This window comes from Ascidiella aspersa, chromosome 9, assembly GCF_963924565.1.
Source record: "Ascidiella aspersa chromosome 9, kaAscAspe10.2, whole genome shotgun sequence".
Taxonomy (NCBI): Eukaryota; Metazoa; Chordata; class Ascidiacea; order Phlebobranchia; family Ascidiidae; genus Ascidiella; species Ascidiella aspersa.
Window position 1 is genome coordinate 13,257,659 of NC_139455.1, and position 14,735 is coordinate 13,272,393.

The following is a 14,735-nucleotide window of genomic DNA, read 5'->3' on the forward strand; positions in this document are numbered from 1 at the left end:
GATCAGGTAATTACTTTTTGCCTTTTTTCATAATTTTTAAAACTGTGCTGACAGAAAGACAATTTTTAAGCTGAATTGATGTTTTTTAGCTTTACCGTCGCTACAATGGGGAGTCCCCTTATACGAGAGTATAAGTTTAAAAAAAAATATTAAAAGTTCTACATTTTCGTATTTCCTAGTTATTCGTAAACTAAATATAGTTTTGCTGTTAATATTCGTTATTACTTAAGTAGTTCATCTTTGCATCATTCTCGGGTGAAATCGTTACCTTTGTGTAATAAAAAAGCAAAATATTGCGTTTCTCTATAGCCGCTTGCCAGTAAATCACATTCACGAAGATTCGTGAGTGCTATGAACCGAGTGGAATAAGCTGTTGGCATAAAGCAGGCAAGTTTACCCACCAGTGGGTCAGTGGACATCCACGGGACTGCTTTAAGGCCGAAGAAGTGAAATTATAAGACGGCTTGAAGCGACCCAAACGAGTCGGATCGGGTGACAATGTGCACCTTGGAATGTGCACCGAACCGTGCACATATCGCAAGTGCACATTGTGCGCACAATGTGCACGTTTTGGTTTTGAGTCCTGTTGCTGTCAGGTCTATTAACTGCAACTGTTTTCCTGAGCAGAAACAAAGTAAAACGTACAAGCGAACAGTCAAAATATCAAATATCATTAGCCTAAAAATCCTATAAGTGGTCCATAACATGCACGGAAATAAAACAGTATTCACACAAACCGCGATTAAAAAACCTAGCAAAAATGAAAAAAGTTCCATTTTTATAACAGTCACGAACAACTTGCATATGGCCAATCTGGCAACCCTGCTAATAAAAATAAACAAAAATTGTGCAATTGCGATTTGTGCACGGTTCGGTGCACTTTTGTAGGTACAAGTGTTTCGAAACATTTTTTACGGCGAACTAAATACTAAGTGTAAAGGCTGGATCTCACCGGACTTCAGGTTCAGAGTTCAGACACAACGCGACGAAATATGTCTGACTGATCACTTGTCGTGACTTATCTGAAAGCAAATCTGTGAAAACACCACCGGCAAAGCGCGCGAAACTTGAACTAGTCAAAGCTAGGCTATATCATGACAGAGGCAAATAAAATATAAACTTTGCCACTAATATAGACTTGGAAACATAACAAGCGGTTTAGACGGCAACACAAGGTTTACCCTATTTGTAAAAAAATATATAAAAAGAGTGTTTTTCTATAGGCCTACACTTTTTTACACTTTGCTGAAACATGACGATCACATTTTCATAATAATTAAAACAATTACCTGCTGAACTTTTCAGAATAAGATTCCTAGCATAAAAGTCTTAAAAAAGAACTCGTGGTATCTATCAAAACATCTTTCGTCACGGTGAAAAGTAGCGTTTAGTCAAGTTGTGTGGTATAAAGTTGTTAAAACTGACGAAAATAAACAAATAATAATTTCGCCGAAATGATAATGGTCTTCTTAATAACCTATCAAAACGAAGGACGAAATTCAAGGGTCCCAAGGGCCAAGGCAACAGCTATTTTTATATACTTTTAATAATGCGTATACCACATAAAGTGTTAACAAGTATTTCTTATTGTGTTTTTAAGTTAAGTTTGGTGATAGAAACCTTTGTTTGTTTTTTATCTTATACAGAAACCCGATTTTGTGGTTTAAAGTACGATATCGCGATCCGATCAAAAACTAAATGATGTCATTACCGGTACTATACCTAAACATACAAATCGTTCAAAGATAATTTGTCCAGGATATTAGGCCAAATTTGCTTTTTCATTAAAACGTTTGGTTACCCCTAGTTGCTTACCTAAAAAATCATATAAGCCTATTAATTAGGTATTGGATTAAGTACCGATATTACTACTCGTCATTGGGTATCGGATTTGATCCGAAATCATCGGACATCCGTAAACACGATAAACAATTATTTCCCTTGAAGTATTAAATCCTCCTTTATAATTACAAAAATTAAATCTATTAAAACATAAAAAATATTCATCCTTTTCGTATTTCCTATGAGCTAAATATAATAATTTAACTACACATCGATGGTTTACTTTTGCACGAGCTACAAACTATTAAATAATAAAGTTACTTTCAAATAAACTATGCTTATGTGACATTTCTACAATATTTGACACGTCGTTTGGGCCTCGTAATGCTAGCGGTTGATGTAAAATAGATCATAAAGCGCCAAATGGAGCACTGCGGAAACATTTTTTACCTTTTAAACTGCAACGCTTGTAAAGAGATAATATTTATTTATTAACGTACCGGCAATAACTTTATTACCTGTTAGTTTCCGGTCAAATCAGCTTCATAACGTTTGCAGACTTTTTGACTCAATTGCTGATTTTTCAATTGAGATATAAAATTGTAATATATTTGGCGGACCGGCAGGAAAGTTAACGCGGACCGGCACCGGTCCGTGGACCGGCGGTTGAGAACCACTGTATTAGAGGACCCCTTCAAACTTTCTTACCAACCCCCAGTGGTCAGCGGACTCCAGTTTGAGAACCACTAATTCAAGTTGTAAGGTATTGTTTGTTTAATGTCGCGTACTCATTGAAGAACATGCACCTGTTGTAACGACAAAAACTTTATAGCAACAACGCTGTAGTGATAAACCCGAAACACGTTACATATGGAGAAAAGGCCATAATATTGTGGCCACCGTCGAACAACATAGCTTGCTTTACAGGGGTTTTGATTAGCGCATTTTCTCAACAATTTACTACAAGAAATCACAGCCTTATTTATATCATAACGTATAATTTCCTGCATCTAAAAAATAGATTTATGATGAATTAAATATGTAGCGTCATAAGTAATAATTAGTGGATAATTTGGAATTTATTGTATTGTGTATTTATCAAATATGTTACGATTTATGATTTGTCACTTTTTCACGCCTTTTACCAAACACTCGCTGTCATTCTGAGAACAAAGCATTCAGCTGTTTCACACATGATAAATGTTATATCGTGACACATACTTCCGTAACAGATAAAAGTATTTCACTTGTGTGAACGTGTTATTAAGCCTTTTTACATTGTTTAAGTTCCCGGCTGCCAAAAAGGCTCATAAATCATTTTCGCTTTTGGTGTTGCCTTTCCTCTTTTATGCAAACTTTCAACTTATATATGCGAAAGCTTAAATCAATATAATCCAGTTGGTGTCAGCTAATACACAGAAAGGTTGTGTTGCTCGCCGGTTTCTGGCTGGCTTGCTAAACCAGCACACAAAAACTATGTGGATTTGTAATCAGACTACAGCAATACTTATTGAAGCAATAGTGTGGTTGATTGGTCGAGGCAAATTAGTTTAATGAGACTTGCAATTAAACCCGCCTGCTTCAAATACAAGTTAAACTTTCTAAACTGGATTATAAGAAAAAAAGTTGTAAACACTTTATATGGTATGTACACTAATAAAAATTTCAATTCAAGCAAAATTTGGCAAAAATATCTTGTCAACCTACATATGGTTATTTGGGTGACTACCACAACGTTTCTGTTTTTGAAGTGGATATAGCCGGGTAATTATTGTCATGGAGGTAAAAAGTCCTCATATTGGATCTAGATCTAAAACAAGTATTCAATCCAAAAAAGATAGGAAGATTAGGCATAAACTGATTAATGATGGTTTGGTGATATCTTGTTCTCCAACCTGTTATGTGGCTGTGATATGTGGTGGTTTGGGAAACGGTGTAAGTGTTACGCAGCTAACTAGCCTCTTCAGTAAGCTTGGACTCACTCCAACAATCCACTCAATCAACAGTAAGTCATATGCCTGTGCACAATTTGACTCCACAGACTCTGCAGCTTTGGCTGTTTCAAAGTTACAAGGAAGCATAGTTGAAAAGACAATGGAAAAGAATCAACATGCATACTTGCGATTTTTATTCATTTCAGATTCTTCAAAAATCGAAAAATCTCCTGCATTAAGAAATGATACAGAAATTCCGAGTGGTTTATTAATTTATGATGATTTTTTGAAATTGGATGAAGAAGTTTTTCTTTTAAAATGCATTGAAGATGACTTTAAAAAAACAACTACAACAACCCACGTACATGAAAAGCTAAAAAACAGATCAGTACTGCATTTTGGATACCAATTCCGTTATGGAACTAATGATGTAGATATTGCTGCTCCTTTGGGAAAGCTACCTGACTATATTAATGAAATTTTAGACAAGTTATTGGAACAGGGTTATTTCAAAACTAAACCAGACCAAGTGACTGTAAATAAATATGAACCTGGTGATGGTATTTCAAGTCACATAGACAACCCCAATGCCTTTGGGGATACCTTGGCAACTGTTAGTCTTGGTGCTACAACTACCATGGAAATGAACTGTGGAGATCAAACAAGTAATTTGGTAATAAAACCACGGACACTCATGCTGTTTACCGGTGATTCTCGTTACAAGTGGTCCCATGGAATTCGATCCAAAAAGTTTGATATAGTTTTGGACAATACCAACAGTCCAATAGCGGTAAAACGCGAAACAAGAACCTCATTAACATTTCGTAAGGTTGTTCATAGTATGCCAGCAGATTTAAAAATACCAAACAATGAATATGAGGCTAATAACATTGAAAACAATTATGTCCATTCTGTATACAACAAAATTGCAGACCACTTCAGCTCAACAAGAGAAAAACCCTGGCCAAAAGTTGTAGAATTCTTAAATTGTCTTGATAACAACAGTTTTGTTTTGGATGTTGGTTGTGGAAGTGGGAGGTATCTAACTGCAGGATCGAAAAACTTTGTAGTTGGATGTGATTACAGCACATCTTTGGTAAATGTTTGTAAAGAAAAACAATGCAATGTATTTGCGTGTGATGCACTGAATATTCCTGTTCGATCATCTGTATTTGATGCATGTATTTGTATTGCCATGTTGCATCATTTGTCAACCAAAGGTCGCAGACTAGAGTGCATTAATGAACTTTTAAGGGTAATTAAACCCAAAGGAAAATTACTGTTGTATGTTTGGGCTGCTGATCAAAAGTTTGACAATAAATCCTCGAGTTACCTTAAAAGTAATGCCAATGTTAAAAAAGCCTTTGAGTGTTCACCCCCTTGTGATGATCATGTTAAAACAATTGGAATCCATCAGAACAGAACTAACTTTGCTCAACAGGATCTTTTAGTCCCTTGGAAATTAAAAAAGAACCCTCATTCTGTAAATGGTGCCGAAACAACCGAGTGCAATTCAACGCACTACAGATTTTACCATGTATTTAAACAAAATGAACTAGATGAACTTTGCCAATCAGTTTCCGATTGTAACATTATTAAGTCCTATTATGATAATGGTAATTGGGCAGTAGTTTTGCAAAAGATTTCTTTGTAGTTTTATTTGTGTTCAAGTTATTGCAATTAATATTAATTTGAAAGTATGTTGAAATTGATCACGAGTATGTCTGAACAGAACGGATAGTCGGATAAGTATCTTGTTGTGAGGTCTAACGTATTAATCAGTTATAGTAAGATAGTTATTCATCAATATCAGTGTTATTTATTAACAATATTTTTGTTTGTATGTTTACCTTTTTTCTCACACGCACGGCTGCAGAGCCAGTTCAGGATTCGGAGTCAGTAAATTTAGGTCGTTTCGGATACTACCGATCTTACATTACCAGTAGCAGGTTATTTTATCTGTGATGATGTAGTGTTACGGGGCTATTTGAATAGGGCTGGTCATGTCTTAGCATGACAAGTTAAAAGTCCAGTTAAATTCACAATGCCGGCAAATAGCGCGAAACATTTTCGTAAGGATGGAGGTCATGGGAAGCTAGAAATGTAGCTTTGTTAACACATGGCATGTGTTTCGTAGGGGTTTTAAACAACGCAATTTTATCAAAACGCTTTATTATTCCTAAAAATAACAAATAGCCTACTTCCACGGGCTTCGTTAAGTCAATTTGATACAAAATTGAGTAGACTAATTATTTAATGTCGATGTATATATATTTACACAGTAGCCTACGGACAATTACAAGTCTCTTGATTTACGTGCGAAATACTAATGATTTGGGTCAGGGCTGCAAAGTCCGATACAAATTATCGAATCCGAATCTGGCCAATAAAATAAACCTGATTCCGACTCGGTCAAATGTGCGATTTCGTAACTTTAGTCCCGATTGCGATTCTACAGCCTGTGTTTCATCCATTTACATACGGTAACTAAAATAAGGTGGATTTTCAGCAATTAATCCACTTATTTTGGGGGTCATATTACTTATCCGATTACAATACCGTACGGCGTACGTGATTGAAAAATATCCACCCTATGCTATTCGGCCTTCAAAAATTTACAGTTGGCGGCAATATCAGTTTTAAAATTTGTACTGCGCATGCGCACGTCGGCTCAAGACTCGGGTCGTTTTACGTGATCTTACTCGAGTCCTGAGTCCGACTCCAGCAAAACAAACCGACTCCGTCGAGTCCCGACTCCGCAGCTCTGATTTGGGTTACAAAATTAAATTCACGTAATCAATTAAATTCGACTCAAGACAACATCTCGGTTGAGAACCACTGTGATAAACAAACGGACACCATCCAAGCTGATCCTCTTGTTATATTGAAAACACCGCATTCATGATTGTTATATTTGTCTTTGCCCATGTGAAAATGTATATCCTAACGTAGATTCAGCATGGAAATCTATTTCAACTAACAGTGCTGTAATTGCGGCACCCTAGGTTGGCATTTTTTAATGCTCAAGAGTGCCGAGAGATATTTGAGAATGTTTAAGAAACTGATTTTTGCTGAACTCGTAGAACTTTTTTGTAAATATTAGAGTGAAATATATCCAATTCTAACCTTCTACGTTGTGTAGAGTTGACGTGTGTTGTTCCAGTTCCATTTATTTTGAGATTTCAATGAGTTACCTACGAAAAAAATGCAATCTATTTGTTATTTCTAAGGAGTGCCGCTAGCCATAAAAGGTTGAGAAACACTGGTTTAGTCACGGGTGGGGGGAGGGCAAATACACATTATCCATTTCCCCTAGTGGCGTATTCTGGGGGGAGTTCTTACCCCCTCTTTGTAAGTGATACTATCGTTTTTTGTTCGTTTTTCTTCTGGTTTAACAAAGTTCGAAGCGGCGTGCTTTTTAAATAATTGGGTCACGCGTCTTAATCTAATGGGAAGCCAAAATCGAGCGCAAAACGCCGTTTTTCGTCTTTTGTTTGGTCGACCGTAAACGTTGGATAGTTTTTCTCTTTCGAAATGTTTAGGTTGACTGATTAGCAAGTGTGTATTCGACAATTGACAAAGCCAAGTCAAACCTTTACCATTTCTATGACGTCATACTGTCACTGTTTTATGACGTCAATATTCATTCACGTCAGACGAAAAATAGGGGAATTTCCTAAGTTCAAAAATTCAGGACCCCTGTTTTTGATTTTCTGGTTACGCCCCTGATTGTCCCCCTCTGGAAAATTTTCTGCGGGCGCCCCTGGGTTCAACATAATATGTAATGGTGATTAACAGAGAACAACTTAATGGCCACCCGAGAACGATTTGGCACCGGGGTTACATATTTGTTATAAAGACGACGCCAATCGATTCATTTCCGCTTTCGTACAGGTCTTTTCCATAAAAAGTATTGCTTTTTATCGAATGACCAGCTGCCAATGCCATTGCTGTTTTACTATAAGCTATCCGATCATTTCGAATAAGCACAAAAACACATAATTTGACATTTCTTTTACGGAAAGTGTAGCTCCACATAGCGCAACGATTAGATAAATTAAGCTGTTTTACCATTTTGCACACTACTTAGCACTCTAGCCAGGATATTATTGCTAAATCCGTAACATTACTTTTTAGTAACATGGTAAATTGCCTTTTTTAAATCATTGGCAATAACACGGGTCTTGAATAAAAGACGCAGGGTACAACATAATAATTATGTAGGTAATAAGCTACTTATTAAGAGCCCACAGCTTGATGGAACCTTACACTTTGTTTAACCCATACTGGAGAAAAATTTGGCTCTGGGAATACGCATTTGTTATGTACAAGGGCCGCATCCTACTTCTGCTTTCACAAGGGTCGCATACTACTTCTGCTTTCACAGGGGCCGCATCCTAATTGTGAGATAGTATTTACTCGACCCATTTTATACACAATACGGAACATTACTGTTGGTTACATGTTAAATTACACATTCATTTTACACACTTTTATACGGAAATGAATTACCATAATATGCGATGGTGATTAACGATCTAACAGTGTGATGGATTCATACAAGTTTAACCGCGCAAAGTCATGGCATTGCACGAATGCACATAGTATATCGCGCTCATTGAAAAGCATACATATTATTGTTACCGGTACAAGTAAATCCCCAAAAGGGTATATTGTCTAGTAAACATAAAAGCCCTCCAATCGCTGGGGTGTTTCAACCTAAAATAAACAAACAAGGCATTTGTGATGTCACCTTGTATGGGGGAGGCTTCTGACCCACTATGACGTTTGAATCATAAAAACAAAAACCGACAATTTCTTATTTATTTTATCAAACGTTTACGGCTACCCATTGAAACACTGACGTTGTATTTCGAGCTACATGAAGAGGTGTTAAAAGATAACAATGCAGTTGTGCGCCATCGCCCTTACTTTCAATTCTTTAACAGTATTTGTTCTCCAAAATGAAGTAAACTAAGCCTACTACGAGTTTACCGATATTTATTAGTGAAATGAAGAAATATCTGCGTGTTGTTAAAACGCCATTAGAGGCTATAGAGCTAAATATATTAATACTTCGTAATAAACCATACAAATTTTGCATTGATGTTGAATTGGAAATAAAGAACGGGTTTTGTTAATTTATTATACGGCCATGTTATTAAATTTTGAACCGCGAACATTTTTCAAAAGAAAATTTCGTCTTTCTCATAAAAGGTGAGTATGGTGTACAGTAGATGTTTATTCACAGTCCCGTATTGCATGTATTAATGTTTTCTAGTTCTTCCATTCTTTACTGTTCTCAAACTCTTAAGTCGTTTTCGTTAAAAAATCATATAAAGTGTTACATAAACAAGACCTAATAGCGATAACGTTCGTTAACCAGGCCTTCTGTTGGGTTTATGTTTACTGTTTAGCAGGCACAGCAAACGAAACAGGGACTTAAAAACAGACCTATATGCCGCCAGATTGCACATTTTACTCTGCGGCGGTAAAATATGTTTGTGTTGTAAGAGAAACGTGGTATTTTATTAAGAGGTGCCACTAACAAACAAGTAAGTCGCACGCGCAGCTTATTTCCCAAGGGAGAATAAAGTGCCCAGTTTGGTGCCAGTCGCTTCACGAATCACGCGCAGAACTAAACAGGCGATATATATCCAATACATAACAAAGCCTGTTTAGGTAATATTCAAACCACTAGGAATGATCGAGAGCAAGTTTGCCCAAAAGTTCCCCGAATCGTCGACCGGGAGGTTCCGTCGCGTCAAGTACAAGACGCGTCACGTCGGCGCGCAAACGGCTGCCAGGTACGTTCTTTTGGTTTGCGCCACTGCTCCTCTTGCTTGATCGCTTTACCTAACCCTTCCTTTTGCGACAGGGCGTTCACCAGCGATGGCGAAGCGGCTTTCGCACCATCGCATTCTCGACTCATGTCGGCCATTTTTATGCGACTGTGCGATCGCCCTATGTCGCCGACAAAAGCAACGTTCGGCCAATACTACATGTCGCAGTGGAAGACAGTTGTGATCAAGTACAACGAGCTCCGTTGTAGCTTGATCAACAGCCGCGTGTACGAACGTCAACGAAACGACAGTTAACAAGTGGTAAGTGGCATTTCTGGCTAGTGGCACTTTTTAAAACAACAGTGAATTTACCCCTTGTCCTGTACGTAGAGACCAGACGCGGCTTTCCACCCAGAAGACGTTGCTGCAGGGTACCCTGTATCCTGTGGCCACAACGCTCAGCGCCGAATCGCTGCCTGCTTTCCTGCGACGTCCGTTCTCGCACCGCGAGCGCAGCCAACCCTGCAACTGTCCCAGCCCGAAGACACGGTCGGGCTTACTGCCGTCAGAAAGAGGCCGGCGCTTCCGCAAAGTTCAACTTCCACTTCCCACGATAGGCTACGTCAGGTAATTATGCTGGTACATGTGTTTGCGCTTATCGATCGTAGCCTTTCTTCGTCATTTTTAACGTGCAACTGTTGTTTATTTTCCAGATAGCAATACATTTCGCGCACCACCCTCTACCGGCGCCGCAAGCAGCAGTGGATCGAGGCCGCCCGTCTTGGCCTCTCGGAACCAGCCGCGATGCCTCGTAAGCAGTACGACTGCAACAAGTGCGGGTTGGCGGCTGTAAAGATCAACGGCCATTAGCAGTACTATGGCCAGGCGTACTGCCCAAACGAGCCAGGGCAAATCCCGCTGGAGGAGTGGCTGGCCCAACAGCGCGATATGCGGCGAGCTCGCAAAGCTGTGTAGCTGTGTGCCGTGATTTGTCGCGTTAGTTTAGCCAAATTGATTAAAAACCTCACATATTGCGAAAACAACTTTGATGCTACCCAGTTGGTTAAGTCAGGGTTTAGCCAGCGGGAATAGAGCAGTTTTGAGTCATCACATTAGCCGTCGAAAAAATTTGCAGCGGTGTAGGACTGACTATAGTGTTTTTTAGGCCAAATTGCGTGCGATATGAATAAAATAAGGCTTGGAGAAATATTGTAAACGAGGCATAGTAAATGCACAACAATACGCAAAAGTAGACTTTTTTGATTTTTTGCCTAACAACAATTTTTTTGCAAGAAAAAACTAAAATTTTCCAAAAACAAAACAATTTTTTGTCCTTTTTTGTACAAAACTTTTGTTCAAAAAACAATTTTTAACATTTTTTTTTTAATTTGTTTTTAGCTTCGCGGCGCAATTTCTTCCCCGTTTCTTTTGAAGAGAAAAATTGAATAAATGCACCTACTTTAAAATTATTTAACAAATCATTTATCCAATCGTGCCACTCGCAAAGGTACGATTATGCGTAAAACTTTGCGATAAAACGTAATAAAAGGATACAATATTCTACTTTTAACATCCCCACTTGCGAGTAAATCAAAGAACGTGTCAGAAAAATGAGTAATAATACGTTACAAGAAAGGTCATAACTAAAATCACAAATTTAAGTTAACAGGAAAATTTAATAAATAAAGACACTTGTGTAGTTGGGTTTTGCAAACTACGACCTAGCTAGAAAGTTATGCCCGCGTCCCCTCAATGAGCTCTCCGTGGTTGAGAAACCCTGTTCTAGATTCTAGAACAAAATACAAATTTGTATTAGATGACATAATTACTTTTTGCCTCAAAAATCGTTTTATTCTTTCAAATATTCGAATATCTATTTTAAATAAAAAGAGGAAAAAAGCTGACGAGTCATTGCTTTCTATGATCCACTGGTCCCACATATTTAAAATTACATTTTTTTACCTTACAGCTAGCAACGTATAGGCTAGTTCACACTAAACGCGTTTTGCTTCTAGCGTTAGCGTACGACGCAAAACGCTAGCGTGGTCCAGTTCACACATAACGCGTTGCCATCCTTAACGGCAAATTTCCTCGCTCCTAACCGAAAGCGTCAAAGTTAACTGTTTCAACTTTCGCAACCGAAAGCGTTTTTTCAAAAAAAACGTGAACCAACCTTATGAATGATGTCATTAAATTTTTTTCAAACCTCTAACAACATCACTATCTATGGCTATGCTTAAAAGGGACTCCAGCCATAAGACCGAAATAAGAACAACATCAACGTCGCAATAAAACACGCTTCTGAATAATACCAAGATAGGACCAATAACTGGTATTAGTACCGTCTAAATTGAAATAAGTTCAAAACCTGTCAGAATAAGAAATGGCCAGAATCAGGCCTAAACAACACTTTACCTAATCTCAAACCTTACCCCTAAGTACATCACTAACTCCCCTAATAATTTTAACCCCTACCCATTTTCTAACTCCGCCCATTACCCACCAATAACCCCAAACAGGGCCAAAAATCCAATGCAAAAACAGCGGCGCCCTTATGGCGTACGTCAAGCTAGGGCGTCCAAACGTCGTCACCCAAACGACCCATGCCAGACCTAACACAGCGCCCGACCCATACCCTCTCCCTACCGTTCAGGCGTTATTTTGGCCATTTAGGCAATATTACGATGAATTTAGGACGTATTTTGACAGATTTAGGTTTTATTCAGACTATTTTGATCTTATTCTGTACTGGGCAGTAATCTGCGTATTTGGATTTATTATGTCATTGGTTTTAATACTATCGGTTTTTAATTTTTTTTGGCTCGACTCAGTCGTTCGATTTTAAACAAAAACTGTACTGTTCCGGTAAATCCGGCCCTGATTCTAGTCATGTGTCACGTGATATAATGGCGCACGTTTAGCGTCTATCTATATTCTATTGCAACAGGTTTACCAACGCTAGTTTTTAAACTTAGATTAAGAGCCTATTTAGTTAACAAATGTTGCAGCATTTTTTATAGGATTACAGGAGTTCGGCAGAGGTTTCAGCATGGTTTAACCAGGTTTTTCAGAATTTTTAGTCTGCGAGTTCTTAATTTCCCTTGAAGCATAGCCAGTTCGCCACCCACCCTTAGTGCTCTACAGCGATAAACGATATACTTTTAGTAGTGTGCTTTTCCGCATTTGTTAAAGTGCAGTTAATTTAGGCCTACTTTTCACCACTAAAACACTTTTGCACGACCCATATAGATTGGGCAGCCCCGATTAAAACAGTATAGTGCTTTCTAAAGTAGAAATATTTTTTACTCTGTCCTTTCCGGAAAATGATTGATAACATTTCGGCATTTCTAGAAAGACAAAAGTGTGTCATTGAAAAGCTGTGGTGGGTCAGGTCAGTGGTTCGTCATCCCTGGTCTGGAACAGTGCACCGCAACCTTTTTTTACTTGCGGCACACCAACAGAGCTAAAGAAAATCGGTGGCAAATAAATGACGATCGCCAAGAGATAAAAAAGCAAATATCCTACCCAGAGAAAAAGTAGCTAATTATGATGAAATGCCGGAAATTTTATGGCTTGCATTATTTTATATTCAGATTTTGCAATTTTACTCTTCGTAAAATATCTTAAGACGACCAAAGGGACTTCAGTTATAAGACTGAAATTAGAACAACATCACATCAGAATCAAACACAAATCGGAATAAAATCGAAATGGGGCTAATACCTTAACCCTCAAAAAGACTGACAGCGTATACAACCTTTTACATAACCCCAAACCCCACCCCTAAATTTATCACATACTCCCTTAATATTTCAACGTACCATCCAATGACCCCCTTTAAGACGAAATTAGATCATATTATGTCGCTGATATAACTGCGTATTTGGCTTTATTGTGTTATTCTTGTTGGTCTTGATACTATGGCACTGTAAATTATTCTGCTTTGTATGTTGAATAAAAACATTAGTTGTGTCAATTCCATTATCATGTCCTTAAGTGACAGGCTTTACAGAATGCGTTTTATTGCTTTAACGTTTCACTAAAATGTGTTAAAACGTTAACAAAATAAAGCCTTCTTTAAAGACATCTTTTTTAAGATCATTCGGGGCAAGCTATCTCAAGATTTACAGTTATTTAATAGAGAGATGTTACCACAACTGATATAATTTCTTCGTTTAACGCGGATAGTTAAGCACAATTGTACATACACAAGTGGCAAGTTTAGATAAAGGCTGGTTGCTATTGTGACACATTTATAGTTCATACTTTAAATATAGCCATGTATTGCACAATGTACTTTTCAGTGATTTTTTATGCAACCAATTACTTTGTCTCTCAGTAACGTTTGGCTACTACAGAGTTTACATTCCCTTAAATCCTTGAAGTTGCAAAAGTAATATTCCCTCATAAAATGTGCTGGCCTTGGACAAAATGCGCTATGGGGTAAGTACATTGTGTTTTTTGTACTCACTATATTGGCAAATTGGCAAAAACCTTTTATTTCTTGTATGATTCATTGTTGTTGTTTTTTTTATTTTTATATAGTTATGCATTACAGTTTCAAATGACAATTCAAGTCCTAAACATTTCGGAGATTATTTTTTTTAAAACAATGTACATATGTGAGCAAAGTGTTCTTAAAACCAGTTTGATTGAACAAAGTTTGAAAAACTAGCATTTATTTGGTTAAATTGGCAAACAAAATTCAATTTTTAAGAAGGCACTTCAATTTTTAAGAAGGCACATAATAGAGATTGCATAGTGCTCGAAATCACAGCATTTATAGTCCAATTTAGTAAAAATTGTTTGGAGAGGTTACAAGCCATGAAGCGCAACATGTGCACCTTTGGGTTAAATAGACAAGATTAACACAAAGACACATACATAGCAAAACTGTGTTATTTTTTTTTGCATTTACGTAGTTAAAACAAATTAAAACTATAGTATAGAGCAGGGTTTGCCAAACTTTTTGGACCACTGACCACTATTTGTAAATCTGTTTTTTCGCGGACGGCAATACAAAGCAAAAAATAACTAAAACCAAATTTTAAATATTTACAAAACTGACAACATCAATGGGACGGATGGGATTGTTCCCCTCTGCTTAAATCATCAATTCATCATAAATTCAATGCGCAACAAGTAAGATTTACGATACTGCATAGCAAAAGCTTTCAAAATCAATAAGTTGTGAATAACTGCAGTAATTTAATTATCTTTGAAAGAGTACACATAC

General features: G+C 37.5%; 1 protein-coding gene across 1 annotated transcript; it reads left to right on the forward strand.

The window, feature by feature from the left end:
- Positions 1-3,509: 3,509 nt before the first annotated feature.
- Positions 3,510-5,443, forward strand: LOC146133064 (tRNA (carboxymethyluridine(34)-5-O)-methyltransferase ALKBH8-like). Its single transcript, XM_083396989.1, has 3 exons — positions 3,510-4,764; positions 4,829-4,850; positions 4,937-5,443. Exons 1-3 carry the CDS (start codon positions 3,559-3,561, stop codon positions 5,368-5,370), a joined length of 1,662 nt encoding a protein of 553 aa, XP_083253115.1. The 5' UTR covers positions 3,510-3,558; the 3' UTR covers positions 5,371-5,443.
- The last annotated feature ends 9,292 nt before the right edge of the window (positions 5,444-14,735 follow it).